This window comes from Leucoraja erinacea, chromosome 15 (assembly GCF_028641065.1).
Source record: "Leucoraja erinacea ecotype New England chromosome 15, Leri_hhj_1, whole genome shotgun sequence".
Lineage (NCBI taxonomy): Eukaryota > Metazoa > Chordata > Chondrichthyes > Rajiformes > Rajidae > Leucoraja > Leucoraja erinaceus.
Genome location: NC_073391.1, coordinates 18,609,897 through 18,637,146, shown reverse-complemented (window position 1 = coordinate 18,637,146; position 27,250 = coordinate 18,609,897). Strand labels below are relative to the sequence as shown.

Here is a 27,250-nt window from a genome sequence, read left to right as displayed (position 1 = left end):
CAGGTGACATTTCAGATCGCGATAGCTTTCAAACTTTTGTATCTTCTGCCTGGGAAGGGAGAAAAAAGATGACTGGGGTGTGAGTGGTCCTTGAATATGTTGACTGCTTTCCAGAGGAAATGATAGGTGGACATAGTGGAGGTCGGGGGGCGGGGAGGGTTAGGAGGTGGTTGAGGATGGATTTGTGTGATGGATTGGGCTGAATCCACAACTCTGTAATTTCTTGCCGTCTTGAGGGTAGCAGTTGCCATCTCAAGCTGTCATACAGCTGACATACAGCTGACGGATGATTTTTATGGTGCATTTGTAGAAATGTGTAGCAATGCAGTCCATCTTCTGAGAGACTTAAAGAAGTGGAAACAAATGATGATTCTAGACACAAGAAAGTCATTACTTCACCTTGGCCTTTCATCACTGACGCATGTTAGGTTAAATACTGGTTCTTACAGTGCTGATGCAGGTCTCACCATGATAGAGGATTTAGAAATGGTGAAGGTGATATGAAAGAAGGATTTCACACAGGTCATTGACTTAAAGATTTCTCCTGTGTGTTAAAGCCAACAAATGAAATTTGATCACATTACCTGTTAAAAAAAACCCAACTTGGTTGTGATTTTTCTAATTAATTATAGATCCATAGATTTAAAATTAATATTGATGCCAAAGTAATGTTCTATAAAACAGTGCCATTGCCTATTGGGGTTTCTGGTTCTGGGTTTTAGAAAACTGCAGTACATGGCTGGATTGTTCTTAAAGTCAGGAATTTCCAGATCGACTGGCAACCTGCTGTTTCTTGTTTTGACTGCACTGTGATAACTCTTTTCACAGAAGGATTCTGAGCCAAACATTTAGTTTTTGTTTCAGGTTCAGAAAGGCCCATGGTCATTTATTTCCATGGTAATGATTCGTAATGATCTGATTGAGAGTAAAATAACAAGAGTTTATTTGATTCTCACCAGCAATTTTGGTGATATTCGGGCTGTGGTCATGATATTCCCTTTTGAGCCAGAAGTGCTTTACAGTATATTGCAATGAAGAAGCTCCAGAGGATCGGTATAGGAGCTTGCTGATGAAATGCAATAGAGTGTCCCCTTTGGACAATTAATTGATTTTCAGTCGCCCAATGACATAAGAATTTGAAAGGTTTATGGCATGTGGTCTTTCACTCCCTTTAGTTTCAGACAGAGAACAAAGCAGCTTTCGAGTTAATTGTCGAGTTTTTTTTTGCTGCATGTCCGACGAAGTGGATGCAATGAATTTCAAATTCTTCTGCAACAATTTCCAATCACCAATTACCCAAGTTTTGAAGATAATGCCTTTATTTCCAAGCTGGCAACCTCCTTTGAGAATGATGATCTGCAAGAATTTGCATTTATATAGTATTTTTCACATCCTGTGAGGAATAAAATGTAGCACTAAAACATGAAGACAGGAATAAAATGTAGCTTTATTATACATATTCTGATACTGAGCCACATTATGAGTACAGATGAAAATAAGCTAAAAGGACACAAAGTAAAGTAGCAGTAGAGTTAAGCAGCACCTCTGGTGAATGTGGATAGGTGACATTTTGGGTCAAGACCTTTCTTCCTGGATAGGTGACGTTTTGGGTCGGGACCCTTCTTCCTGATCCACTGCTTGAACTGCTAAGTTACTCCAGCACTTTGTGTGCTTTTGTGTAAACCAGCATCTGAAGTTCCTTGTTTCTACCCACAAAGAAGCTAGGTTTGGTCCAAGAAAAACTTTGTAGGAAGCATTTCAAAGAAGGAACTAGTTAGATAGGAAGGTGTGAGTAAGGAATTCACAAGCAAATTAATCTGGGCAGTGAAAATATGGTCATCAATGGTAGTTGAAGAAGTTTATGGGATTAGATGAGATTGCACATGTGGAATGGGGTGAACAGAGAATCTTCAAATCAATGCTTTACTAAAATGGACACCAGTGTACCAGTGAAAAGAACAGTGGGGAGTTAGGTTGTGAACAGTAATACTTGATTTAATGTTGGGCAGAGTGAGAGAGGTTGTCCAGGTGTGGAATGGTATTGTAAAGTCAATACTAACAAAGGGATGGATGAAGGATTCGGGATCAGGTCCATTGAGGCAAGGTGAGATTCAGATAATATTATAGATGTCCTGACCTTTGAGAGGGATTTGAGATATTAAAAAAATGTGTTGATTTTTAATGTGAGCAATAGAATGACATCCAAGATGAAAGACAGATAAAGGCTCATATTTGATTTAATTTCTCATATTTTTCTCATGACACTAAGGGGGTCATTCAGCCCATTGTATGCTGCCACCCTATGTAATCCCATAAATTTAGACAATAGACAATAGACAATAGGTACAGGAGTAGGCTATTCGGCCCTTCCAGCCAACACATGGCTGATCATCCCTAAACAGTTCCTGCCTTCTCCCCATATCCCCTGACTCTGCTATTTTAAGCCCTACCTAGCTCTCTCTTGAAAGCATCCAGAGAACCTGTCTCCACCGCCCTCTGAGGCAAAGAATTCCACAGACTCACCACTCTCTGTGAGGAAAAGTGTTTCCTCGTCTCCGTTCGACATGGCTTACCCTCTGAAGCAAATCGCATATAGGGAATATTTACACAGACAAATCATCCATCAACTGGCTGACTGTGGGAGGAAAATAGTGTTTCCCTCTCATCTCCGTTCGACCACACAGCCAGCGCTGGAACCTGAGATAGTAGCACTAATACTGCACCACTGATAACTCCCATGTCGCTGGCTGGCAGCTTGTGTGAAGACAAGGCTTGCCTACTTCTTTCAAATATACTTTTCAGTGGGCTTTTCCTATTTCAGTTTGCTATGTAGACTAAATGGATTATTTGCTATGACCATCTTCAAGTCCTTTAATGTTGCTTCAGCTAAAGATATGAATGATTGTTTACCGATAATCATAAGCTTTTGTACTTTTCACTCACGCAGCATTGCCCTTCTCTCGGCCACCATGCCAGCGCATGTCACCCATTTCTTCTCTCCAGAGATGCTCCCTGACCCGCAGAGTTACTCCAGCATTTTGTGTCTACCTTCGATTTAAACCAGCATCTGCAGTTCTTTCCTACCCATTATAAGCACTACTCCATTGGGACTGTTGATGAAACTTTGCAAAAATGTGGTCCAGAAAGAGAGGACACAGGGAAACAGTTCTCTGTTTTAATTGTGGGAACAGTTTATAGATTTTTATTTGCAGAGTACAAATAAGTTACTGAGAGTGCAGCAGAAGGATGTTTCAAAGTGCCTCAACTCAATGAACGTATTTGAAGTGCTGTGGTCAAGCCAATTTGTACCTTATTCCACAAAAGAATTACTTGTCAAATTATTTGGCACAAAAAAAAACTGCTGAAGTGGCGCAGCAGTAGAGTTGCTGCCTTACAGTGCCAGAGATCTAAGTTTAATCCTGACTATGAGTACTGTCTGTATAGAATTTGTATGTTTACCCTGTGACCGCGTGTGTTGTCTCCGGGTGTTCTGGTTTCCTCCCACATTCCAAAGGCATACAGGTTCGTAGGTTAATTGGCTTCTGTAAATTGTCCCTAGTGTGTAGGATAGAACGAGTGTACAGGTGATTGCTGGTCAGCATGGACTCGGTGGGCTGAAGGGCCTGTTTCCACGCAGTATCTATACTAAAACTAAAACTAAAAAAAGCACAGCAGGTCAGGCAACATCTGTGGAGGGAAATGGATAGACAATGAGTTGAAATACCACCTGTTCATTTCTCCCCACTAATCCTGGCTGATCTGCTGAGATCTCCAGCAGTTTGTATTTTGCTCAAGATTCCTGGATCTGCGATATTTTGAGTCTCCAGCAAACTTATTTTGTTGGGTTTGTCATTATTTCAGGACGTTAGCATTTGCTTGTAACATGCTCAAACAATGACCAAACAAACAAAATGTATTGTTAAAACTTCAAACAAGGTGATATCACAGTCAATAACTCATAGAATTATTGTTGAGCCAGATGTCATTGCTAGAGATAAAGGGGGAAAATTATTTTTTTATATACCGGAATGAATCTTTTGCAATTTACAATTCCATTTTATCACGCATGAAATAATATTAATTTGTACTTCCGGTTGTAATGAAATGTCGCAGTCAATGGAGGCAAATCAATATCCCACAAGCAAGTGATAAATGTACAACAGAAGACACAAAGTGCTGGAGTAACTCAGCCCAAAAGGGTCAGGCACCACTTCTGGTGGACATATTTGGGCAACGTTTTGGGTCGAGATCTCCTTCAGACTGATTGCGGTTGAGGGGAGATAGCAGGAAGAGAGGTGAGGGCGGCACCAAACCAGGCAAGTGATAGGTGGGTACAGGTGAGTGGGGTTTTGATTGGCAGATGGGTGGACAAAGACCCAAAAGGGCAAGACGACCAAAGGTTGTGGGATAAGGAGAGAAGAGGCATAAGATGTGAAGCCAGAGGGAGGTATATAGGTGGAAGAGAATGAGGGAAGGGAAATGGGGCGGGATAGTGAAAGAAATAGATACACATCCAAGTGGGGCACAGGAAAGAGAGGAGAAAATAAAGGGGGTGGGGGGGGGATGTTGAAATTAGTTGCTTAAAATTGGAGAATTAATTGTTCATAATCATTAGATGGTTGGCTACTGAAGTGGAATACGAGGTGGTATCCTCCAGTTTGTGTGTGGCCTCACTCTGGCAATGGAGGAGGCCCAGGATAAAAAGTTTGGTTAGGGAAGGGGAGTTAAAATGGTGGTTAGCAACGGGAAAATCAAGCAGGCCATGGCAGACCGAGTGGAAGTGTTTGACGAAAAGGGTTGGTCAAATGTACAATCCTGTGCATTGTATGTGCTCTGCATGTTGCTTCAGAAATCCAGTTCCATTGATTTCAATGCAATACGATAGAACTTTATTTATCCCAGGAGGGAAATTGATCTGCCAACTGTCATAAAACACAAGATGCATGAAACGTGAAGGAGAGTCAGTCTATCCCATGGCAGAAACGGTAGGAGTTTATTCAGTTTGATAGCCATAGGGAAAAAGCATCTCCTGTGGCATTCTGTACTGCATCTTGTTGGACCCAGTCTGTGGCTGAAGGTACTCCTTAAGGGGACTTCATTTGTGAGTTTAGAAGAGTTTGCCCTCGACTCATACTCGCAGCAGGGTCGACACGAGGTCATAGGAGGTCTTTGTAACTCTTCCTCATGCTCGAGAGTAGTCCCCGCGTACTCGAGGTCTCAGTTAGGTCGAGGAGTTTTTTTTAGCATGCTGCTGAAAAATGTTCGCGAGTAAAAAAAGGTCACCATGGAAAAAAATCGATATTTTTGTTACTCGTAGGTTTAGTCGAAGTAAGTCGGCATGTTATTCGTAGGTAATTGTAGGCAATCAAAGGTAATCAAGGGTAGTTAAAAGTAATCGAAGATAGTCATAGATAGTCTTCAACATAATCGAAGGAGGTCAAAGGAGATCGAAGGAGGTTGTCTTCACTGTCCACTATTCAGTGTCCAATTTTCCCGAAGCTAGTCAAACCTAGTCTTCAACATAGTCGAAGGAGATTGAAGGAGGTCTTCTACATGGTCGAAGGAGGACTTCATGATATTTGTAGGAGGTTCTCTACATAGTCGAGGAAGGTCGAAGGAGATGTTCTACTTCGGCGATACAACACTGTAGGGGTTTTGCGTTTCCCTTTACTCCACTTCGGGCCCAACTGCCCGAGTTATTCTCTCCCTTGTCAGAGGGTCAAACGGCCACCACTCCACTCGAGCGGTTTCCAAGAGAGAGAATACAACAAAAGGGATTCCCCTGGGTTCTAGACCTCGGAATTATGGTGGGATATGATAAAAAGGTTGAATTGACCAGAGTGTGCTGATGAGAGAAAACAGAAACCAAGATGGACTCAAAGCAAGTCTAAAATTTACAGGCTTTATTAAACAATGAGAAATTGAATCTCACCAACACTACATAATACGTGGCTAAACTTATGCTTTAAACTAAGACTGTGGACGGAAAACTATCGGGCACGTCGTAAAACTTACTTTACACAATTTTACCCCCCCCCCTTTCCCCTTTATCTTCTCAACCTCTATCCTATTTCGGGAATTTCACCAGGTCACCGGGATACTCACAGCTAGGTTGATACAGGCCCACGAGCTGTCCAGCAGAGCAAAAAGAGAAAGAGTTCTGTCTTGACTCCTGTTTTTATACCTGAGCTTCCTTTGAAACCCCCAGGTGGTCCTCTGGATAAAATGGTTCTTTTGATGATTCCCAGTTTCGATCTGGCATGAACAATAGGCTTCCGATGATAAGGGGTTTGCTGATGTCATGATCCCTCAGCCTGATCGTTATCCCATCGCCTGGATGGGCTCCTATTGTCTCGATGGATGGGTCATCCAAGATGGTGATTGTGCTTGTGCTGGCCTGTTTACCACCGTCTGCTGAGGCTTGGTTCCTTCCTTTGTGTATCCAAGATAATCTCGTTATCTCCGTCTCAGCCTTTCCTGTCCACATCATTCGCAAAGTTGTGTGATGCCCAAGTCCACAGGCCAGACAGGTTTGAAACTTGAAACTGCTTCTTTCTGTGGATTGGGGTTTTTTTCCGTTGCAACCAGCAAATCTGTCCTTTTAAAATATCCATGTCCTTATCCGAGTTCTTCCATAATTTTGGAGGATTTGCCCCAATAACTTACAACACGGCCATGACACTTTTTCATTCTCTCCTAAACTCTTCTACACTCGCAAATTAGGTCCCCGCAGGTTGACCCTTTAGGTTGACCAGTGTATCTTGGAGGGGGTGAGCTGCATTGTCCAAGAAGCTCCGCAGTTTGAGGAGCATACTCCCCTCCAAGACCACCTCCCCTGAATCCACCTCTGCCCCCAGCTTTCCAGGAGCCAGCTTTCCTGGTGAGTTTGTGAATCCTATTGGCGTCCGCGGCCTTTGCGCTGCTGCCCCAGCACACAACAGCGAAGAAGATGGCATTGGCTACCACCGATTGATAGAACATCTGCAGTATCTTACTGCAGGCGTTGAAGGAGTGGAGCCTTATCAAAAAGTACAGGCGGCGGCACTGTCCCTTCTTGTACAGGGCGTCAGTGTTCCTGGACCAGTCCATTTTACTGTCCAGGTGCACTCCGAGGCAATCCTTGGTAAACTGCACATCCACACCATTGATGGAGACAGGGGAACAGGGGTGTCCCTCCCCTCCTAAAGTCCACCACTAACTCCTTAGTCTTAGAAACAAATTTTGGAAGCAGCATACAATGCATTTTCTTAATATCTTGCATGTTTAGCACTTGTGACTGAGAAACATTTCTACCGCACGGGATTAGTATTGTTCAGCACACTGGGTGTAGTGGAGAATAGCTGAAACTGATACCATGCTTCAGGGGCAAGGTTGCCGTACTGAGACAAATCTGATATTGGAGGATTATTGAGATTGGTGGCTTGCAACCTGGGATGCCGTGAGACATGGCATAAATTATGGGAGCAGAGATGTAGGGGTTGGGGGCTGAAAATTGGGGGTGGAGTAATCATTGAGACTTTAATAATATTGGTGATTAATTAGAGAGTCTGCAATAAATAAATACAGCAATTCCCTTAATGGGGTAAGCCTTGACATCATCAGGCATTTATGAGGAGGAATGCATATTTTACAGAGTGTGAATAAGTAAAGCTTTCATTCAGGAAGGTTGAGAATTGCTGGTTAGATTATATCGGAGTTCATCAACAAGAGCAAAAACATATTAAGAGCAGCCTGAACTCCCAATCATATAGCTGTAGAAATGGTATTAACTATTCCTCAGGCTGAAAGGCTGAATGGACTCCAGAACATGTAATAATAGCTTCAGTATTTATTATTTCTAAAGTTGGTTGCAGAAGAGTGTAAAGGAGATGTGCAGGGCAAGTTTTTTTTACACAGAGGTTAGTTGGTGCCTGGAACGTGCTGCCAGGGATGGAGGCAGATACTATAGCGCTGTTTAAGCTTTTGGATAGACACATTAACATGCAGATTAAGAAGGGAAATGGGTCATGTGGTGGCAGATGAGATCAGTTTAGCATGATGTTTGGCACTCACATTCAGGGCCAAGGGGCTAGATCCTGTGCTGTACAGTTCTATGTTATAAGAAACTATGAGATTCAAAAATACACAAGCATTGTTAATTTGAGACAAGAGACTGTTAAAAAATGGACAACAGGTTCAATCAGAATTTGAAGGGGAAAAGATTTCCATACATTAGAGATATTGACATGTTTGTCTTAAAGATATTGATTTTTCTGCTCCACATTTCTAGATTTGTGTGAAGTGAACGTGAAACGTGTTTGAAAATTATCTTCCCTATGATGCAGATTTAACAATGCAGTGAGTTCATTTTCACCACTACGCTGCATGAACATTTATCCTGATACAATTTTGATTTTTTTGTTTTCCAGTCTATCTTTGCCTTCTAAAAAGAACAGATTGGTTTCAGCGCCACAAATCGAACCTGTTGCTCCCCATCCTCCACAGCACCCTGACTACACCAAGCCACTGGACCATGCTCAAGTTCTCCAGAAACGCCCTGAGAAAATATCATTAAGGTAAGGCAACAATGCATAATACTTAGAGAATTAAACCTGAAGCTGAGAAATGTGTTGGCTTGTATTTGTTGATTTTCAACAGCATAGTTCATAATTGCCAACCACTCAATTGCAATTCATTTCACGTGCAAAGCCAAATCATTAATTGTGCAATTCTCAGATCAACAAAAGTAAAATATGAAAAGAAATGCAGTAAAAACATATGTGATTACACAGAACATGTGTTTGATTAAAACAAACCCTCTTTTGGGTTTGTTTATACAGGTCAAGTGTATGGCTACAGTAACTACTCACATTGTCCTTGGCTTGGGAACAGATGATGAGGAGACAATGCTGTTTATGAGTGTTGTTGCTGGAAGTGTGTGTGTGTATCCAGAGTTGGCATTTGAGAGTGGAATAATGCGTCAGTGTTGAGGGTCAGAGTGGAAAAATGTTACACCGAATGGCAGACAATCCTGATCCAGTCTTCCTTGAAACGTTGAAGGAAGGGCTGAGTTCAGTCCATGAGGAGGTATTAGACTTGGGGGCAGCAATGAGGTCCACCTCTCCTGCAATAGCAACATGGGCCACGGACAGAGCCTGGAGGAGGGGCAAGAGAGGGCACAAGAGCAGAAACAGGGAAGACATGGGTTGATCGACTGCTAACACTCCCACAGAGATTGTGAGCAACTGGAAATACTCAGCAGGTTAGCAGTTGCAGAGAATGAAACGTTACAGGTGAATGATCTTCAATGAAATCCTATAAATCCTGTTGATATCCACAGGTGCTGCCTGACTAGAGGAGTGTTTGCAGTTCTGCTTTTATTGCAGATTCCCAGCTTCGGCAGATTTTTGACTTGGTGCCCTGTGTTTGTTTTCCAGAAGATAGACACAAAATTTTGGAGTAACTCAGCGGGACAGAGTGCATATCTGGATAGAAGGAATGTGTGACATTTCGGGTTGAGACTCTTTTTTAGACTGATGTCTTCCAGATGTTGTTTAATCCGCTTTACCTTCTTTTAGAGTATTGCATTCAGTTCTGGGCACCATGTTATAGGAAAGATGTTGACAAGCTGGAAAGGGTGCAGAGAAGATTTACGAGGATGTTGCCCAGACTCAAGGACCTGAGCTTTAGAGAGAAGTTGAGCAGGTTAGGTCTCTATTCCTGGAGTACAGGAGGTTGAGGCATGATCTTATAAAAGTGTACAAAATCATGAGAGGAATAAATCAGGTATATGCACAGAGCCTCTTGCCCAGAGGAGGGGAATCGAGAACCTGTGGACACATAGGTTTAAGGTGAAGGGGAAAAGATTTATTAGGAACCTGAGGGGTATGTTTTTTACACAAATGGTAGTAGGTGTATGGGATGAGGTGCTGGAGGAGGTAGTTGTGGCAGGTACTATCGCAACATTTATGAAACACTTAGACAGGTACATGGAAAGGATAGGTTCAGAGGGATATGAGCCCATCAAAGGCAGTGTAGACGGGGGGGATGTCGGTCGTACTGTCTCTGGGTACAGAAGAGGTCAATCAATGAAGACTCATATTTCCAAGTGTTGCATCAGCATTGTGATTGTGTGATTTTAGGCTCGGACTCTTGTGTTATGCTGTAGCTTTGCCAATTGATTGAAGCAGCTTTCAAAGCTAGACTACACAAATATTTCTTCTGACACATTCCTGTGCCTGTGTTTACCAGTATTTCTGACAATGAATAGCCAGATTCAATTGAATACACCAAGCCACTGGAAGATGTCGAGGTTCTGTGAAAGTGCATTGAACAGGCTTAAGGAATCAACATAGAGAATTTCATTATCACCACTTCCACAGCCAACAATGGTCCATTGTGGGCTCCACCTTTACTTGGTCATCGGTGCCTGCTCTGATTTGTTCTGTACCTTTGCAGACCTCTAGTTTCCCTCTCCCCAGACTGTCAGTCTGAAGAAGGGTCTCGAAGTCTGTACAAAATCATGAGAGGAATAGATCGGATAGTTGCGCAGAGTCTCTTGCCCAGAGTTGGGGAATTGAGGACCAGAGTAAAGGTTTAAGGTGAAGGGGCAAAAGACATAATAGGAATCCCAGGGGTAACTTTTTCAGAAGAGGTAGTTGAAGCTGGGACTATCCCATTGTTTAAGAAACAGACAGGTACATGGATAGGACAGGTTTGGAGGGATATGGACCAAGCGCTGGCAAGTGTGGGACTAGTGTAGCCGGGACTTTGGTGGCCCATGTGGGCAAGTTGGACCGAAGGGCCTGTTTCCACACTGTATCACTCTATGACTATGACTCGAAACACCACCTATTCCTTTTCTCCAGATATGCTGTTTGACCCGCTGCTAATACCAGGGCTGCCAACTTTGGGTGAGAGTTGAGAGTGAGAAATTGCGAGGGAGTGTAGCGTAGCGAACGAGGGGGGAGGGTGTGGGGAACTGTAGGGAGCTACCTCCCACTGTAGGGAGCTTTTGCATTTTTCAGCTTGAAATTGTGCAATCTGGTGCATACTGTAGCGAGTCTTTTAACTTACACTTGAATGCAACATTTATGCTTGAAATTGGATTAGGTATGAATAAGGTTAGGCTAAATTACATTCCTAATTACATTCCACAGTAGAGCCAGGCTCTGATCAATGGGTGCAACACATGAATGACTATATTCATGTATGGAAATCAGATTTTAAAAAAAACAGTGAAACAAAAGTCGGACTTCCATCACACAAATAAATCAATCAACCTTACCTTTTGACCATAGAAACAAGATGAAAATAATGCCACTTATTCAATCATATAATGGTTCAATGAAATTAAGATATATATGTGAAACATATATATGGAAAAAGGCCCTTCAGGCCACCAAGTCCAGCAATCTATCATACACCAGTTCCATCCTACATGCCAGGGACAATTTACAGAAGCCAATTAACCTGCACTTCTTTCGGATGTGGGAGAAACCGGAATATCCAGAGAAAACCCATGTGGTAGTAAGGCAGCAACTCTACCGCTGCACCACCGTGCCACCCCATTAAATTATTTTTTCTGTAATATATTTATTATGGTGTCACGTCAATAAAGATGAACACATGATCCTGATTTCTGCCCTTAGTTGAATAACACACATCTCCAGTCATTGTGTTTTATGGTGGGTTTTCAACCTCTTCAGTCTGAAGGTCTCGACCCGAAGCATCACCCATTCTTTCACTCCAGAGATGCTGCCTGTCCTGCTGAGTTTTTCTAGTTTTTAGTGTCTATCTTCAGTTTAAACCAGCATCTGCAGTTCCCTCCTACACTCTTTGTTAAGCAAAACAGGTCCTATTCTCATAATATTATTCACCTCAACTTTTCTTCACCTCCATTGCTGCATAGAATACAATCCCAGTTATCAAATCTTTTTCAAAGTGAAAACAAAATTCCAGCCCTGCCAACATCCTCATAACTCGCCCCTGGATCCTCTCCAGAGCAATTGGACCCTTTCTACAATGTGTCATAGTTTTATAGCATGGAAACAGGCCCTTCATCCCAACTTGTTCATGCAGATCAAGATCCCCCATCTAAACTAGTCTCATTTATCCTCATTTGGCCCACATCCCTTGAAACCTGTGTGTGCCAGTGTGTGTGTGTGTCAGTGAAGCGGCGACAACATCTGGAGTGAGCAGAGACTTGGTGATGCCCGGGGAACGTTTCCCACTACTCCCCCAAGGGGGAGGGGGGTTGGTGCTGGGACCACTGGCATGTCTCATCTATCATGCCATCTGCACGGGAAAAACTAAACTACCTTTTTTTCCCCAAAATCATCCCGCGGGCCGATAGCTTTAAACCAATGCCCTCTAGCTCTTGAATCACATATCCCGGGGAAAAGACTATGCATTCACCTTATATATCCCCCTCATGGTTTTTACTCACCTCTAAAACAATTTTTGCTTTATTTGAACTTCCAGCACCTGCAGATCTTTGAGCGTGAGAAATTTGTGGAGAGCGTGTGAATTTTGTGAAATGCGTGACTCTCACGCTCAATGTGTGAGAGTTAGCAACCCAGTAAACCAGCATTTTGTGTCAACATTCAATGTAAACCAGCAGTTTCTTCCTACACATTTAGTAAATTGCAATGCAGTTTACAATCTGTTGGGACATAATGGATGATTAAGATATTTTTCATGTGAAACATAATACGATTCAATTAATATTTACAACAGAAATCATTGTCTAATTCATTGTAAATTGAAAATAGTTTTAGAATTACATTAAAAAAAATAAATGGCGCTTTGTTTCCTTTATTTCATACATCAGTGAAAACAATTGTTTCTAGAAAACTTCAAAGTTTCATTCTTATTTTAAGCAGAATTCCAGCACAGAAGAACATTGATCAATCTGCTGATATTGCTGCCACAATCTAGTTCTCTTTTATTGCAGATTTACTATTTGGAATTAAATTCCCCAGTGGCCACAATGGGATTTGAACTTGGGTCTCTCGACCACGAGGGCTGACCTCTGATTCAGATTCAACTTTAATTGTCATTGTCAGTGTACAGTACAGAAACAACGAAATGCAGTTAGCATCTCCCTGGAATCCCTGACACCAATCCAGTAAATTACGGGCAGGGAGCTGGACTCAAGAGTCTGATGAGCTTTTGTAGAATTGGCATTTGTAGAAATCAGTGCGTGATCTTGAAATGAAAATGCTGGACTTAAATATATGTGCAAACAACAATGCTGGAGGAACTCAGTGGATCTGTGGAGGGAATAGACAGGCAGACAACATTTTTGGTCAGATCTGAAGGAGGGTCGCGACGTGAAACTTTTTTTTTGCTGAAAATTCCAGCATCTGCAGTCTCTTGTATCTCCATTTAAACATAAATTAATGTGCTGGGTGATGGGAAAGCAATTATAGTTTGCAAGGTTAGACGATGAGTGTGCATTTAACATAAAATAAAACACACCCATCCATCATTTGAGGGATGTAAACTGACCCTACATCTGAAAAAATGACAAGATCTCTACCACTAAACTCAACCTGATATTTATGGAGGGTGAAATCTCAGTAATATATATAGCTCATGTTTAAGTTTGCCTGGAACCTAACATTTCACGTGGTTTAAAAAATGCCTGAATCCCCAGCAGTTTAGCTTGAGATATATTTGTCTTAAAGTCAAGTCACTAAGTTGTACAGCTCAGAAATGAGAAGGGCTCATCACGTCCATGTCAACTTTTTTAACTATCTGTATCCAGATTGACCGTATCCTCTCTGCCTTGTTTGTCTAAATGACTCTTCAACATAGTAATTGTGCCTGATTCATCCACCTCCTTTGGCGGCATGTTCCACGTATCAACCTCTCGCTTTTTACAAAAACCTTACCCATCAGAACCCTTTTAAAAGTCTTTCCTCTCACCTTAAATATATTTCTCGATATTAAACCTTTCTCAGGATGAAAGGTTTGCCAAATATTGGGAAGTGTACAACTGAAATGTTAAAATCTAGTATGGTCCGAAATGATTTCTGATTTCTGAATAAGTAGGAAGATTAAGAAAGGAAGCAATGTTAATCTGATAAAGATGAACAAAATATGTGGTGGCTTGGTCGTTTGGATTCAGGTACTGGATGTGCTGTGAATTCTCTGCCACAGAAGGTAGTTGAGGGCCAGTTCATTGGTTATATTTAAGAGTGAGTTAGATGTGGCCCTTGTGGCTAAAGGGATCAGGGGGTATGGAGAGAAGGCAGGTACAGGATACTGAGTTGGATGATCAGCCATGATCATATTGAATGGCGGTGCAGGCTCGAAGGGCTGAATGGCCTACTCCGGCACCTATTTTCTATGTTTCTATGTTCCCGGAACCCAGTTTCTATGGCTTACCCATAGGAGATAGAGGGCAGTGGTGGAAGGATGTATGTTCCACTTTGGCAGGTCAAATGTAAGGGCATGGCATACAATATACAGTTGATGGCAGAACACTTAACAAGATACAAAGTGATCTTGGGGTTCACATCCATAGCTCCCCGAAAGTAGCACACATGTAAATAGAGTACGGCATACTGTATGCTATGCTTGCTTTCATCGGTTGAGATATTGAGTCAGGAAGTCATGTTGCAGCTTAATAAAACTTCTTCTTGTCAAGTCCACACACAAGATTAGAAGTTATTTAGCCAGAGCTGAACACACTTCTCGGCATCTGCGTGCAATGGTGTCTGTCTTGTGCTTCTTGTGCGTGGTGGTGGAAAGATTCGTGGAAATGGGGCCGCGACATGAACGCTCTTTCCTTGACCCCAGTAACACTTGGGTTAGGCCACATTTGGCGCATTGTGTGTGCTTCTGATTGCCCCATTACAGCAAGGATGTGGAGGCTTTGGAGATGATGCAGAGTTAATTTACCAGGATTGGCGAATATAGGCTCCAAGGAGAGTTTGGACAAACATGGATTGGTTTCTCTAGAGTTTCCTAGGCTGAATGGAGACCCGATAGAAGTTTATAAAATTATGAGAGGCATAGATAGGTACACGGTCAGAATATTTTTCCAGGGTGGAAATGTCCAATTCTGGAGGGCAAAGCGTTATAATCATGGGAGGAATGTTTAAAGATGTGCAGGCCAATTTTGTTTACGCACACAGTTGTAAGTGCCTGAAATACACTGCCAGGGATAATGATGGAAGCAGATACAACAGTGGCATTCAAGAGTGTCATGTGGATATGCATGGAATGGAGGCATGTGGATCAGGCAGAGGGGATTTGTTTATTTTGACACCATGTTCGGCACAGACATTGTGGGCCAAAGGGCCTGTTCCTGGTCTGTTCTATGTTCGATGATCTCCAATAGTAGTTAGAAATTGGCTTTATTTAATTTACAATTTGACAGGGGGAAAAAAAAAACATAATTTGGATGAGATCTAACTTGTAGAATTATTGGCTTGTCTTTTTCTCTTACTGTCAAACTGACGTGCATTTCCAGCTCTTTGTACAAGGCAAAATTGGTCTGGAAATTTGCAGTTTAGAGATTGGGCACGGACAACCTTGCACATCTTTTGGGATGCAGGAAACGCATGCAGTCATAGGGAGAACATGCAAACTCCACACAGGTCAGAATCGATCCTGGGTCACTGGCTCTATGAGACAGAAGTGATCATTTACAATACTGTTTCCTCTGAGCAATAGGTTTGATGACATGTTTAAATTAATTTTCATAGCTGAACCACGTGTTTATTTTGACACAGCTTTGATTCTGTGCTTAATAGTGTTTCCTTGGCTTCAGAAGAGGAGGAATCATTTCCAGCATTCCTACTTGCCCATGTTGATGCTCATCCTCCTCAGGACCCCGAGTACACCAGTCCTTTGGATCTCCCAGAACTCCTTGATCAGGAGCAAATAAGGTATCAATGTCCAAAATATACAAAATTAAGGCAGATTTTTGGGACAATTTTCTAAATTCCTCTGATTCAATTGCAGTATGCCCTATGTGCAAATCATGTTTTTAATTCTGGACTGTTCAATTAGCGTAAATGGATTGCAAAGAAGAGGCTCCAGAAAACACGACTGCTGTCAATTTGTTCATTTTTGTTAATTAGAAACAGCAGTAAGGAAGCTAATTCATGATCAAGGGGCAATACAACTGGTCATAGTTTCCAAAGGGGGCAATAAGGCAAATTTCCAATTTCTGAGTAATACTCTTGAACATAAGATAAGTCCAGGGGCAGTGTACTTTCAAAGATAAAGTTAATAGGTTCTTGTGGCTGAGCCACACAAATACATATCCTGACACATCTCTGATTCTGTATTTACTAGTATCTCCTTGACCTCGGAGAAGGAAGAATCATTTCCAGCTTTTCTTCTTGACCCTGTTGCTCCCGATCTTCCACAACTCTTCGATTACACCCCTGAAGCTTTGGATGACGCTGATGGTCTTCAGAGTCATCTTGAACAACCTTCATTAAGGTATCTAATGTGGGGAATTTTGATTTAAGGTTGAAGCCCGGAATCTGTTACATGCAGAGATAATTAAAATTTCACAAAGAATACAAAGCAGCAAAAGATTCTGAATATTCAACATGAAAGCTCAGAAACGGGCTGATTTTCTAATGCAACACTTTCACTGAACCAGACTTACTTTGATCCACGTTCGTTCATTCCTTTAGTTTTCACGTTCAAATCAGCATATGTAGAATGTATTGATAAAGCAGTATGATGTAACAGGCTCAACATTAATTTATAGAATTTTGGTTGACACAATAATTGCTTTGATCAATGAGTTAGCCCATTTTAGCTGATCTCCCTGGGTTAAAAAGGACTTAAATCAGTGATGTTTTCTGCTTTTGATGGTTCCTATTCGAATTACTAATTTGTGAGAGAAGGATTGGGTATTGGCAGGGATTCACAATCTAAGGGTTTACTTTAAGTTTAAATTTAGTTCTAGGTTTAATATTCTCTCAAGGTCCAGTGAAATGCTTTGTTTTGCAGTCTATCCATTCAAATCAGATAATACTGTACATTTATACAATCAAGCCAAACACTAGTACAATAGGTAGAGTAAAGGGAAAGATACAGAATGCTAAATATACCACTTAGCATTGTAGTGCACCAGTTCTAGAGACAAAGTCCAATGTCTGCAATGGAGTGGAGGTTAATTAAACTGCACTCTAGCTTATGAAAGGACTATTCAGAGGCCTTATAAGAATCTGTTCTTGAGCCTGTGCCATACTTCTGTACCTTCTGCCCAACTTCTGGGAGAAGAAAGAATGACCGGGGTGGGGCAAGTCTTTCATCATGTTGTGTTTCCGAGACTGTGAAGCGCAGATGGAGTCAATGGCGAGGAGTGTGATCTATGTAATGGACTGGGCTACATCCACGACTCTCTGCAATTCCTTGTGGTCTTGGGCAGAGTTGTTTTCAAACCAAGCTGTGGTGTAACCCCACAGTATGCTTTCAAATTATACACTAAAGTTGGTTTTATATGTAGGTGTAACTTTGCAGCTTAGCCACATGAATGTTTATCCAATTCATTTCCAAGTCTGTGTTTTCCAGCATATCCTTGGCTACAGAGGAGGAGGAGCCGTTTCCAGCTTTTCTTCTTGCACCTGTTGCTCCTGCTCCATCGCCAGACTCCGAGCTCTCCGAACCTTTGGATGACGCTGACATTCTCCACGAGCACCCTGAACAGATTTCACTGAGGTGAATTTTTTTTTTTTTTAGAAATTCAGTTGAAAAGTCTGTCAAGACACTTTAAATGCTGAAGAACATTTATCAAAGGAATTGCAAGAAAACATCAGTGTTAAATGTAACAGGATTCCTGAATTAGAAATCATTTAGCTCTGATCCTTAAATGGAAAACTGATTCATAACAAATAATTGGATTACACAGTATCATATTTTCACGTGCTATGTAACTCAAGTACTCTAAAGGTCAGGACACAGCATAGAGTGTGAATCACATTTTTAATCTTGGTGTCCTTTGTATGTGTGCTGCAAATAAGCACAAAGGACTCCATACTTAAGCGTATGTCATGAGGCTGGATGGATATCACTTCTGTTAGAGTGGCCTCCAGGAGACTTCTGCACGCAAGTCACACTACTGTGCAGAGACCCCCTAATCAAAGAGGCCTTTAATTTATTGACTTCTGAGTACAGTACTGATCACTCCCATGCTTGGTAGCCTTCGCTCAACTCAGTCATTCTTGACCTCCACCTCTTTCCTCTAAGATGTGTACTAATCTGGTTGAGTTCCTGCACTTGCCTTCATTCCCTCATGCACTTGAGCGGCACAGTAGCGCATCTGGTAGAGCTGCTACCTCACAGCGCCAGAGACACGGGTTCAATCGTGGGTTTCCTCAGGGCGCTCCAGTTTCCTCCCATATCCCAAAGGTTTGCGGATTTGCAGGTTAAATGACATCGGTAATTAAAATTGTAAATTGTCCCTAGTGTGTTGGATAGTGTTATTGTTTGAGGTAATCGCTGTTTGGCACGAATTTGGTGGGCCGAAGGGCTGTTAGTGCGTGCATCTCTAAAGTCTAAAGTCGAAAAATAAAGTCTTAATTGCCCCAAGTGTGTAACGAGTGGATGAGAAAGTGGGATAACATAGAACTAGTGTGGACGGCTGATCAATGGTCTGCATGGACTCGGTAGGCCAAAGGGCCTGTTTTCATGCCGTATCTCTATACTCTATGTCAGCACAACATTCAAAGGAAGGACACTCCCTGTGTCAAACTGATTCAATGACTCCCCTTTGCCAGTTACATTTCTCATGGCCAGAATGACCATTGGGGCACTGCACTGAGACCATTTAATTTGACTCAGTTGGTGTTGAGAACATTCTAGGGAAGCAACTCTAGAAAGGAGGTAAACCTTCAGTATTAATTTACAAGAACATATTATCTTTCTGTTCTGCGATGTTCCTATCTTTGTAAAGGTCAAATGCATCTGTGCATTTTTTGAACATTTCAACCATTGGGTCTGATTTTTAGTTGGAGGTGAGCCGAGTTGGTTTCTGTACGAACTTGATAAAAAAGTACAACCTGCCTTTAGAGATCCTCCCAGGGGCGATTGCTTGAATGATAATCCATGGCAAGGCCTTCGCTTTGTATGTGCCTTTTGTGTTGTTAAACCAGTCACGTGAGACAGCCAAGCCTAGACTTGCCCAGAAAATGAGAAAAAGATATTGAAAGTTGGATAAATCTTGCCCCTTGACTTAAATAGAAATGTTCATCTAAAGCCTTTAAAAAACATTCTGAATGTCATGAGTTGAAAAATAGTTTGGAGATATAAGAGGCTGCAAATGCTGGAATCTGAAGCAAAAAAAAACAACCTGTTGGAGGCACTCAGCAAGCCTGGCAGCATTTTTGGATGGAAATGAAATACAAAGCCACAGAGAATATTAAATAAGGTCAATTATTTTTAAATTGATGAGCTAGATGAGGGGGATCCAGTGAGATTTGCTGAGACTGTGTGTGTTAATGTGTGGGTTAAACATAGGATTGGAAAAGCCTCTGTTTCAGGAAAATAATTTGAACAGGTCCCCAATCTGTCACAGAAGTAAGAATTTAAAAATGACTCAAGTCTGATACTGAATAAATTGTTATCGTGAGGTTTTGTTCTTATCATGCTCAAAAACAAGCAATTTGCAGCTTGGGATTTGCATCATATTAAATGCACTCTTAATTATCCCGAGTTCAAAAGGCCTACACAAGTACAACAGAATACAGTGCGTATTATAATTGCTTCAAATGTTAACAAATATTGCAGATGCTCACAGGAAATGTAAAGAGACAGTGAATGTGACCTGAAACAAGACAATACTGTAAATGTGTCAGTGGGCTGATCAGTATTGGAAGGGAAAAGACAGTAATGGATTAAACGTGGATCTCCAGTCATCTTCAACGCATAGTATATTTCCATTACTTTTTGCTTTATTTTCAATAAATATCAGAATGACTTTAGAGAGATACGGTGTGGAAAAAGGATCTTCGGCCCACCGAGTTCACGCCAACCAGGGATCACCCCGCACACTAGCACTATCCAACACACTTGTACATCTTTGCAGTGTAGGCAGAATCCGGAGCTCCCGGTGAAACCTCATGAGGTCACAGGGAAAGCATGCAAACTCCGTACAGACAGCACCTGTATTCAGGATCGAACTCTGGTCTCTGGTGCTGTAATGCACCTACTCTACCGCTGCGCCACTGAGTTGCCCACAATGTAAAGTTGATAAGAAATCACTGGCTAACGTCATAATTTTCTGTGCTTTAGTTTTGATCATGCAGTAAATCTGTTTTAATAGCTGAGTTATAGCTGACAGCTGAATCTTTATCCTGACACATCCATGACTGTGTTTACCAGTGAACCTTTCACTTCTGAAGAAGAAGAGTCAGTTCCAGTTCTTCTGCCTGTTGGAGTTCCCTTTCCACTGTGCCCTGAGTACACCAAGCCTCTGGATGATGCTGAGATTCTGCAGGATCGCACTGAAGAGTTCTCATTAAGGTATCAACATCCTGTAAAACTGAGAAACATGTTAGTCACCATTAGAGTAAAAACACCCAAGTGTGTAAGTAGCTCAACAGGTTGAGCAGCATCCCTGGAGGACATGGATAGGTGACATAGAAACATAGAAAATAGAAAATAGTGCCGGAGTATGCCATTCGACCCTTCGAGCCTGCACCGCCATTGAATATGATCATGGCTGATCATCAACCTAGTATCCTGTATCTGCCTTCTCTCCATACCCCCTGATCCCTTTAGCCACAAGGGCCACATCTAACTCCCTCTTAAATATAGCCAATTAACTGGCCTCAACTACCTTCTGTGGCAGAGAATTCCAGAGATTCACCACTCTCTGTGTGAAAAATGTTTTCCTCATCTTGGTCCTAAAAGATTTCCCCCTTATCCTTAAACTGTGACCCCTTTTGTTCTGGACTTCCCCAACATCGGGAACAATCTTCCTGCACCTAGCCTGTCCAACCCCTTAAGAGGTTGGGACTCTTCAACTGTTCATGTCCTCCAGAGGTGCTGCATAACCCATCGAGTTATTCCAGCACTTTGTGGGGTTTTTTAGATCAGCATCTGCAATCCCATGTGCCTCTCTTAGTCAGCGTTGGAGTGATTTCCAAAGTTACTCTCATTTTCTTTAAATTTATTGCAAAAGATTTCAAATTCTGGATTATCTGTATTTATAGATTTTAAAATGAGCATGTAGAACGTGAATGAAAATCACAAGGGAAAACGGTCATTATGATTTAACAGAATTTTGTTTGAGTGGATACATAATTGTGTCAACCAATCTGGAACAGCGCTAATTGTTAACAATCTGTCCACTTATATTACACTGTTCTGGTGGAAAGATGGTGCATGGATTTCATGCTTTTGAACTTGGCATTAAATGTCCATGAAAATTTTAATATGAGATATGCTCAGTTTCCCATGTTTCACATTGTTTGCACAACACTTAAGAGTTTGATAATATTGCGAAAGACGAAACTACAGCAAAGGTATTGTAGATTTTAAGAAGCTGCATCTGCTGATGCTTATCATCTGCTCTATCCATCGTTAAATCACATAGGCACACATTGCTCAGTTCCTTGCTTAGGAAAAACTGCCATGGAAAAAATGCACACAAAAGTGATCATTTATTTATGGGAGAACGACAAAAATGCATCTGCAGTTCTTTCTTAAACATTTTGTCTATTTATGGGCATGTGTTCTGAACTTCTAATTGTTTCAATAAAAAATTGGATTGCTGACCATCACTAAGACAGAGATGTTTACTCTGAGGAATAGTAATCCCTTTGATTATCAAAATAGTATATAAATGCGAGCTATTCTATAATAACAAACATGAATTAAGATTCTGCTGGTAAAAATTGACAACAGGCTTGTGGGTCAGATGTTAAAATTTGTAAACAGGTCAAAAGCTCCAAATGGAGAGAAAATAGTTTTGCCATCTGTAAGTAAGCCCAAACAATTTAGAACAACTCTTTTTGAAAAATGTATGTTTGTGGTGGTAAATGATTTGAAGATGAGTCAATGTTCCATCTGTATTTTATTATGCTCCATAGATATAAACTGGCAAGTATCGGCTGCTTTGTGCAAAGGCAAAAAAAAAGCATTTCAATTAAATTCTGGGTTTGAACTTTCAGTGATGCTGTCACAAAATCTGAAACCTTTAAATGCGCTACGACCCTAAATTGTATATTTTCCATTAATCAATGTTCAATTTAGTTTGCACTTTCTCCAGTGCCAGGAAACATTCACAGATTGTTCCTAAAATATATTTCCATTCTTTATGTCGTATGTACAAAGAACCCTCATTAATACATGCTTCAGTAATGATATTGGAATGTGGAATTGCAGATCCGAAGTAGATCTCAGACTCTCTGCCTGTGATTTTGTTTCCAATGCCTTAAGGTGTTCAACAACAGCAAATCATTTAAATTAGCACTCTTGTCAAAACATCATATTTTACACAGATCTGAATGGTCAGCTTTTGAGGCTCATGATTAACATTTCAGTAATCTGTCACATGCTTTTACAATGTTTATCTCAGTAGACCTACTCTGCATATAACTTTCCCTCACCTATATCCACCCATCACTTTTAGTTTAGTTTGGTTTAGAGATACTACGTGAAATACAGGCCCTTCGGCGATTATTTCAAAAAATTAAAAACCGGCCGCGATTAAAAATAGGTTGCCGTTTTAAAAATCGGTAATTTATAGGTCGAAGCCGGTTGCGATGCTAGTTGAAGGTGGTTGCTGGAGGTTGCAGGTGGTGGAAGACAAGACCTACCACTACCTGCAACCTTCGGCAACCACCTTCAACTAGCATCGCAACCGGCTTCGACTAAAAAATTACCGATTTTTGAAACGGCAACCTATTTTTAGTCGCGGCCGGTTTTGAATTTTTTGATATAATCGCCAGAACATAGAAGAAGCGGAAACCACTTTCGACCATTAGGGAGACTGACAAAAACCTCCGGGAACCGCACGGAAACCTTGGGTGGGGCGCAAAGTCTCCAGAGGTTTCCGTTCAGGTTTCCTAAGTGGGACAGGGGCATAACACTCCTTTCAAGCTATTACTTCCCTCTTTTCCATGGCCAGACAGAGTTAGATTCCTTCTGTTGATATATTCCTAAATTATTTTGATCTTCCCCCAAGAGGTATTTCCAATTATGTTGCCATGAACATCCCGGGCAGGAACCGGGCACATTTTTGTTTGGTGGGAAGATAGGAGAGCAGAACATAACAGACAATAATGAGGATCCAACTTTTTCCCTTACCAAAGAAAGGATGCTGAGGTCAATGATAATATTTTCCTGCCCTACTGGTTGATCAAATGTATTTCCTCATTTCATAATTTAGCCGTGTGAATATGTAATACCAGTCATTCTTTTGAAACTATTCGTGAAGAAAGGAAAACAAAACCAAATACAGCATAAAGGAATGAGCTTGGTTCATACTTGGGCTGTTTGCCTGACTGCTACAAACTCTCTTGTGAAAACATATTCTTTAATTCTCATGATGCAATTATCCAGTGAGTCATCAAATGGATTCTGATTTGAATTTTTCAGTTTCAAATTAGGGAAAATGGGAGTGGTGTTGGAAAGCTTCCATGAATCGGTTTGCATCATTATTAGTTCTGTGAAGATTATAGTGTTTTTGTCTTTCTCCACTAGTGCATTTTCATCTGGTGAAGAACAAGGTTCCCAAGGTTCTCTGTTAGCAGTTCCTGCAGAAGCTGAACTTGAAGTTGAACAAGCATCCCGTGAGCAAATTATTGGCAGGTACTGAAGTTTTAACTACACTTTTACTGTAATTAGTGGTTTACCCACTGTGTGGGCACATACATGTCTTGATAGAATCACATCAATCCACATAGAGAATTCAAACCTACACTTTTGAAAGGGATAGGTAACATTTTGGATTGAGACCCTTCGTCAGACCCTACTTCTTTGGGTCTTCCTTAGACTTCTCAGGTCTCGACCCAAAACGTCACCTATTACTTTTACTGCCAAACCCGCTGAGTTATTCCAAATTGTTGTGTCTAACTTCGGTGTTAACCAGCATCTGCAGATTTCAGATTCTTTGGTATTGATATTGGTTTATTATTGGTATTGGTGTAATGTTGAATGTAATACATGTTTGAATTGAATAACAATAAATTGACGATAAATTGAATCAAATTAGCCAAATATGTGTACATACAAGGAATTTGCCTTGGTGCACGTGTACAGAGAAACAGGAAGTAACTTCCTATCCAGGTCATCATACCATGCCTGATTACAACAGGTGGAGCAAAAAGAGAAAGGATACAGTGTGGAATCTAGCCACAAGGAGCTGCAGGTGCTGGATTATTGCATGGAGCGCAAAGTGATGGAATAACTCAGCAGAGTCTGATGAAGGATTCCAACCCAAAGTGCCACCCATCCAATGGTTGCTAAATGCTAAACTCCCCCTCCCATTGCCACACTGACCTTTCTGGCCTGGGCTTCCTCCAGTGAGGCCCAGTGCAAATTGGAGGAACAGCACCTCATATTTTGCTTGGGCAGCTTACACCCCAGCGGTATGAATATTGACTTCACTAACTTCCTCTTGCTTTCCTCTCTCTCTCTCAATCCCTCCCCTTCCCGGTTTTCTGACCAGTCAGACTATCCTCCTGATTAAATTTTCTCTGTCTGCTTCATTGTCACCTTCTCCGAGTTAACAATGATCTATACTCCATTTTCCTTGACCTGATTGCCCTTTGATGTCTCGTTTTCACACCTTACCCTTCCTTATCTCTGTGTCTCCCTCTCCCCTGACTCATTCTGAAGAAGGGTCACGATCCGAAAGGTCACCCATTCCTTCCATCCAGAGATGCTGCCTGGCATGCTGAGTTACTCAAGCGTTTTGTTTCAATTTGAAATATTCTGTAGTTTAGAATACAGCTACAGAGACAATACAGGCAAAATAAAAGTGCAAGAATCACAATGAAGTAGACTGGGTGATCAGGACTACTTCCTTAATTCATGAGAGGTTCTTTCATGAGTTTGATAACAGCGGGGAAGAAGCTGTCCTTGTTTCTAGTGGAAAAAAGCTTTTGTGTCTTCTGCCTGGTGGGAGAAGAGAGAATAACCGAGGTGTGAATAATCCTTGATTATATTGGATTCTTTCCCAAGGCAATGTGAAGTGTAGGTGGAGTCAATGGGAGGAAAGTTGGTTTACGTCATGGAATTTGGCTCTGCCCACAACTCTGCAATTTCTTGCAATCTTGAGCAGAGCAATAGCCAAACCAAGCTGCCATGCATCTGGATAGGATCTGTTGAAGTTGGTAAGAGTCATTGGAAACGTGCCAAATTTATTTAGTCTTCTGAGAAAGTAGAGATCTTGGTGTGTTTTCTTGGCCGGTAGCATCAATGTTTTTGGACCAGGACACATTATAGGGGATATTTATGCCTATCTGAACATCTCAACCATCTATTTAACCCAAAACATCACCTATGTCACCTATTCTAGCAGTGTGTCTTTTAAAAAAAATGGAAACAGCATCCTTGCATCCACCCTTTCAAGCCTTGCATTGTTATTAAGGATACAAGTGTGGCCTGCATTCAAAAATACCAGGTTGGATTTCTGGAGTGAAGTGAAGCAGCACAAAACGGTTGTTGGGTTTCATTCACAAAATAATCAATTTCTTGCTTCTTGCCACAATTGAAATTCTAGGTAAAGGTATTTGACAGGTTTTCTAATTGATATTAAAATGTAATGCTGTAGATTGCAATACATGTTCATGGTCCAAGAAGCCACTGTTTATTTAAGCTGTCCTAACGAGAATGACATTCATCAGGAAGTCCTGTGGTCACTTACAAAACTTGGTGAAAACCCTGTGGCCTTTCAATCTAAAAGTACTGAAGGTCATGTCACCTGAATGCAGTTCTGATGCAGGATCTCAACCCAGGCCCATATCTTTGCCTCCACAGATCTGCTTGGCAGTTTTGTTTTTGTTTTAACCCTAATGATGTGGGTTGGTAAGGTAATTATGCAGGTGGGTGGTAGAATATTAGGGGTACATAAAGGGAGCACGTGAAGACTAAAAATAGGATGATGTGAAAAAGGATCCCTAATGAATAGTGTGGACTCGATGGGCTGAAGGGCCTGCTTTGTGCTGTCTAATTCTATGGTGGAGGAAGAGGACTGATAGGAATTCCATCAGTGCCTGGTGGGTTAGGGGTGTATTCAGGAAAGTGGTTGCAGGGGAAAGATCAGGAGAATGGAGAATGGAATGGTTACGGCCAACATTAGGCCATCAAAGACTTGGGGCCAATAAATGCTCAGGAAGCATGGGTGAAAATAATGAATGCTGAGATCAGTACTGTGCACCATGATGTGGAGGAGACACAAGATGGACAAAAGTAATGACTAATCTTAATTGTTGGGGATCTAAATCTTGATTGTCTTGGGAATGAGTTAACAGTGATCACTGTAGGGGAAATGTGGAGTAATATTTCAAAAGTAGTTTTGCATGGGGAATGATATCCTTTGATGCAAGTATGATCCAGCAATGTCTCCAATGGAGTACAAACCCTAAAATCCTATCAGGGCCAACAGGTAATGGCACTCTCCTCTTACCGGAGGTAAAGTAAATAGTTTCTTTACAGGGAAAAAGTGAAAACTGAAGTAGAATTGCAGCTAGCTACTTTGTGTATGTTGTGGTGGTCAGGTTAAAAACAATCTTGGTAGAGTTCTGGATACATTCCCATGATGGTGTGGAGACAAAGAGGAATGCAAAAAGATATGTTCTGATATACCATTCACCTCAATCAATCCATCTAAATCTTTTGATACATTTTCTGTATTGAGGAAGAATTTTTTTAGACTGAGGGTGGTGAATCTGTGGAATGGAGACCAAGACATAGGTTACGTAGGCAGGAGAATGGGGTTGAAAGGGAAAAGTAGATGAGCCACGATTGAATTGCGGAGCAGACTCGATGGGCTGAATTGCATAATTCTGCTCCTATGTCTTATGGTCTTATTTAACAAATATCTTTAAAATTGCATGAAGCACAACAAAAGTCCAAACATCCTCTGAGTCTTCATGGTGAAAGATACATCACTTCATGGACAAAATATCTTTAATACACAGACAGCACCCCCCCAGGAATGCCCGGTATAGTGGAAACATTTGCCTACATTTTTCTTCATTAGATTTCCTTTAAATTTTGAGTACTTTACTGCAAGGCCAGTATTTGCTGCCCTTTTAATTGTTTGCTCAAATTTCATAAGTTT

At 41.4% G+C, this 27,250-nt stretch overlaps 1 protein-coding gene across 1 annotated transcript in view; it reads left to right on the top strand.

Annotated features, from left to right (window-relative positions):
• LOC129704006 (uncharacterized) overlaps positions 1 to 27,250 on the top strand; it is a 234,455-nt gene that overhangs the window by 80,366 nt on the left and 126,839 nt on the right. Inside the window, exons 6-11 of the mRNA XM_055646803.1 lie at positions 8,409 to 8,555; positions 15,747 to 15,881; positions 16,294 to 16,443; positions 17,530 to 17,676; positions 20,338 to 20,478; positions 23,665 to 23,772. Of these exons, the coding sequence (XP_055502778.1) occupies positions 8,409 to 8,555; positions 15,747 to 15,881; positions 16,294 to 16,443; positions 17,530 to 17,676; positions 20,338 to 20,478; positions 23,665 to 23,772 (828 nt within the window). The remainder of the gene's footprint in view (positions 1 to 8,408; positions 8,556 to 15,746; positions 15,882 to 16,293; positions 16,444 to 17,529; positions 17,677 to 20,337; positions 20,479 to 23,664; positions 23,773 to 27,250) is intronic.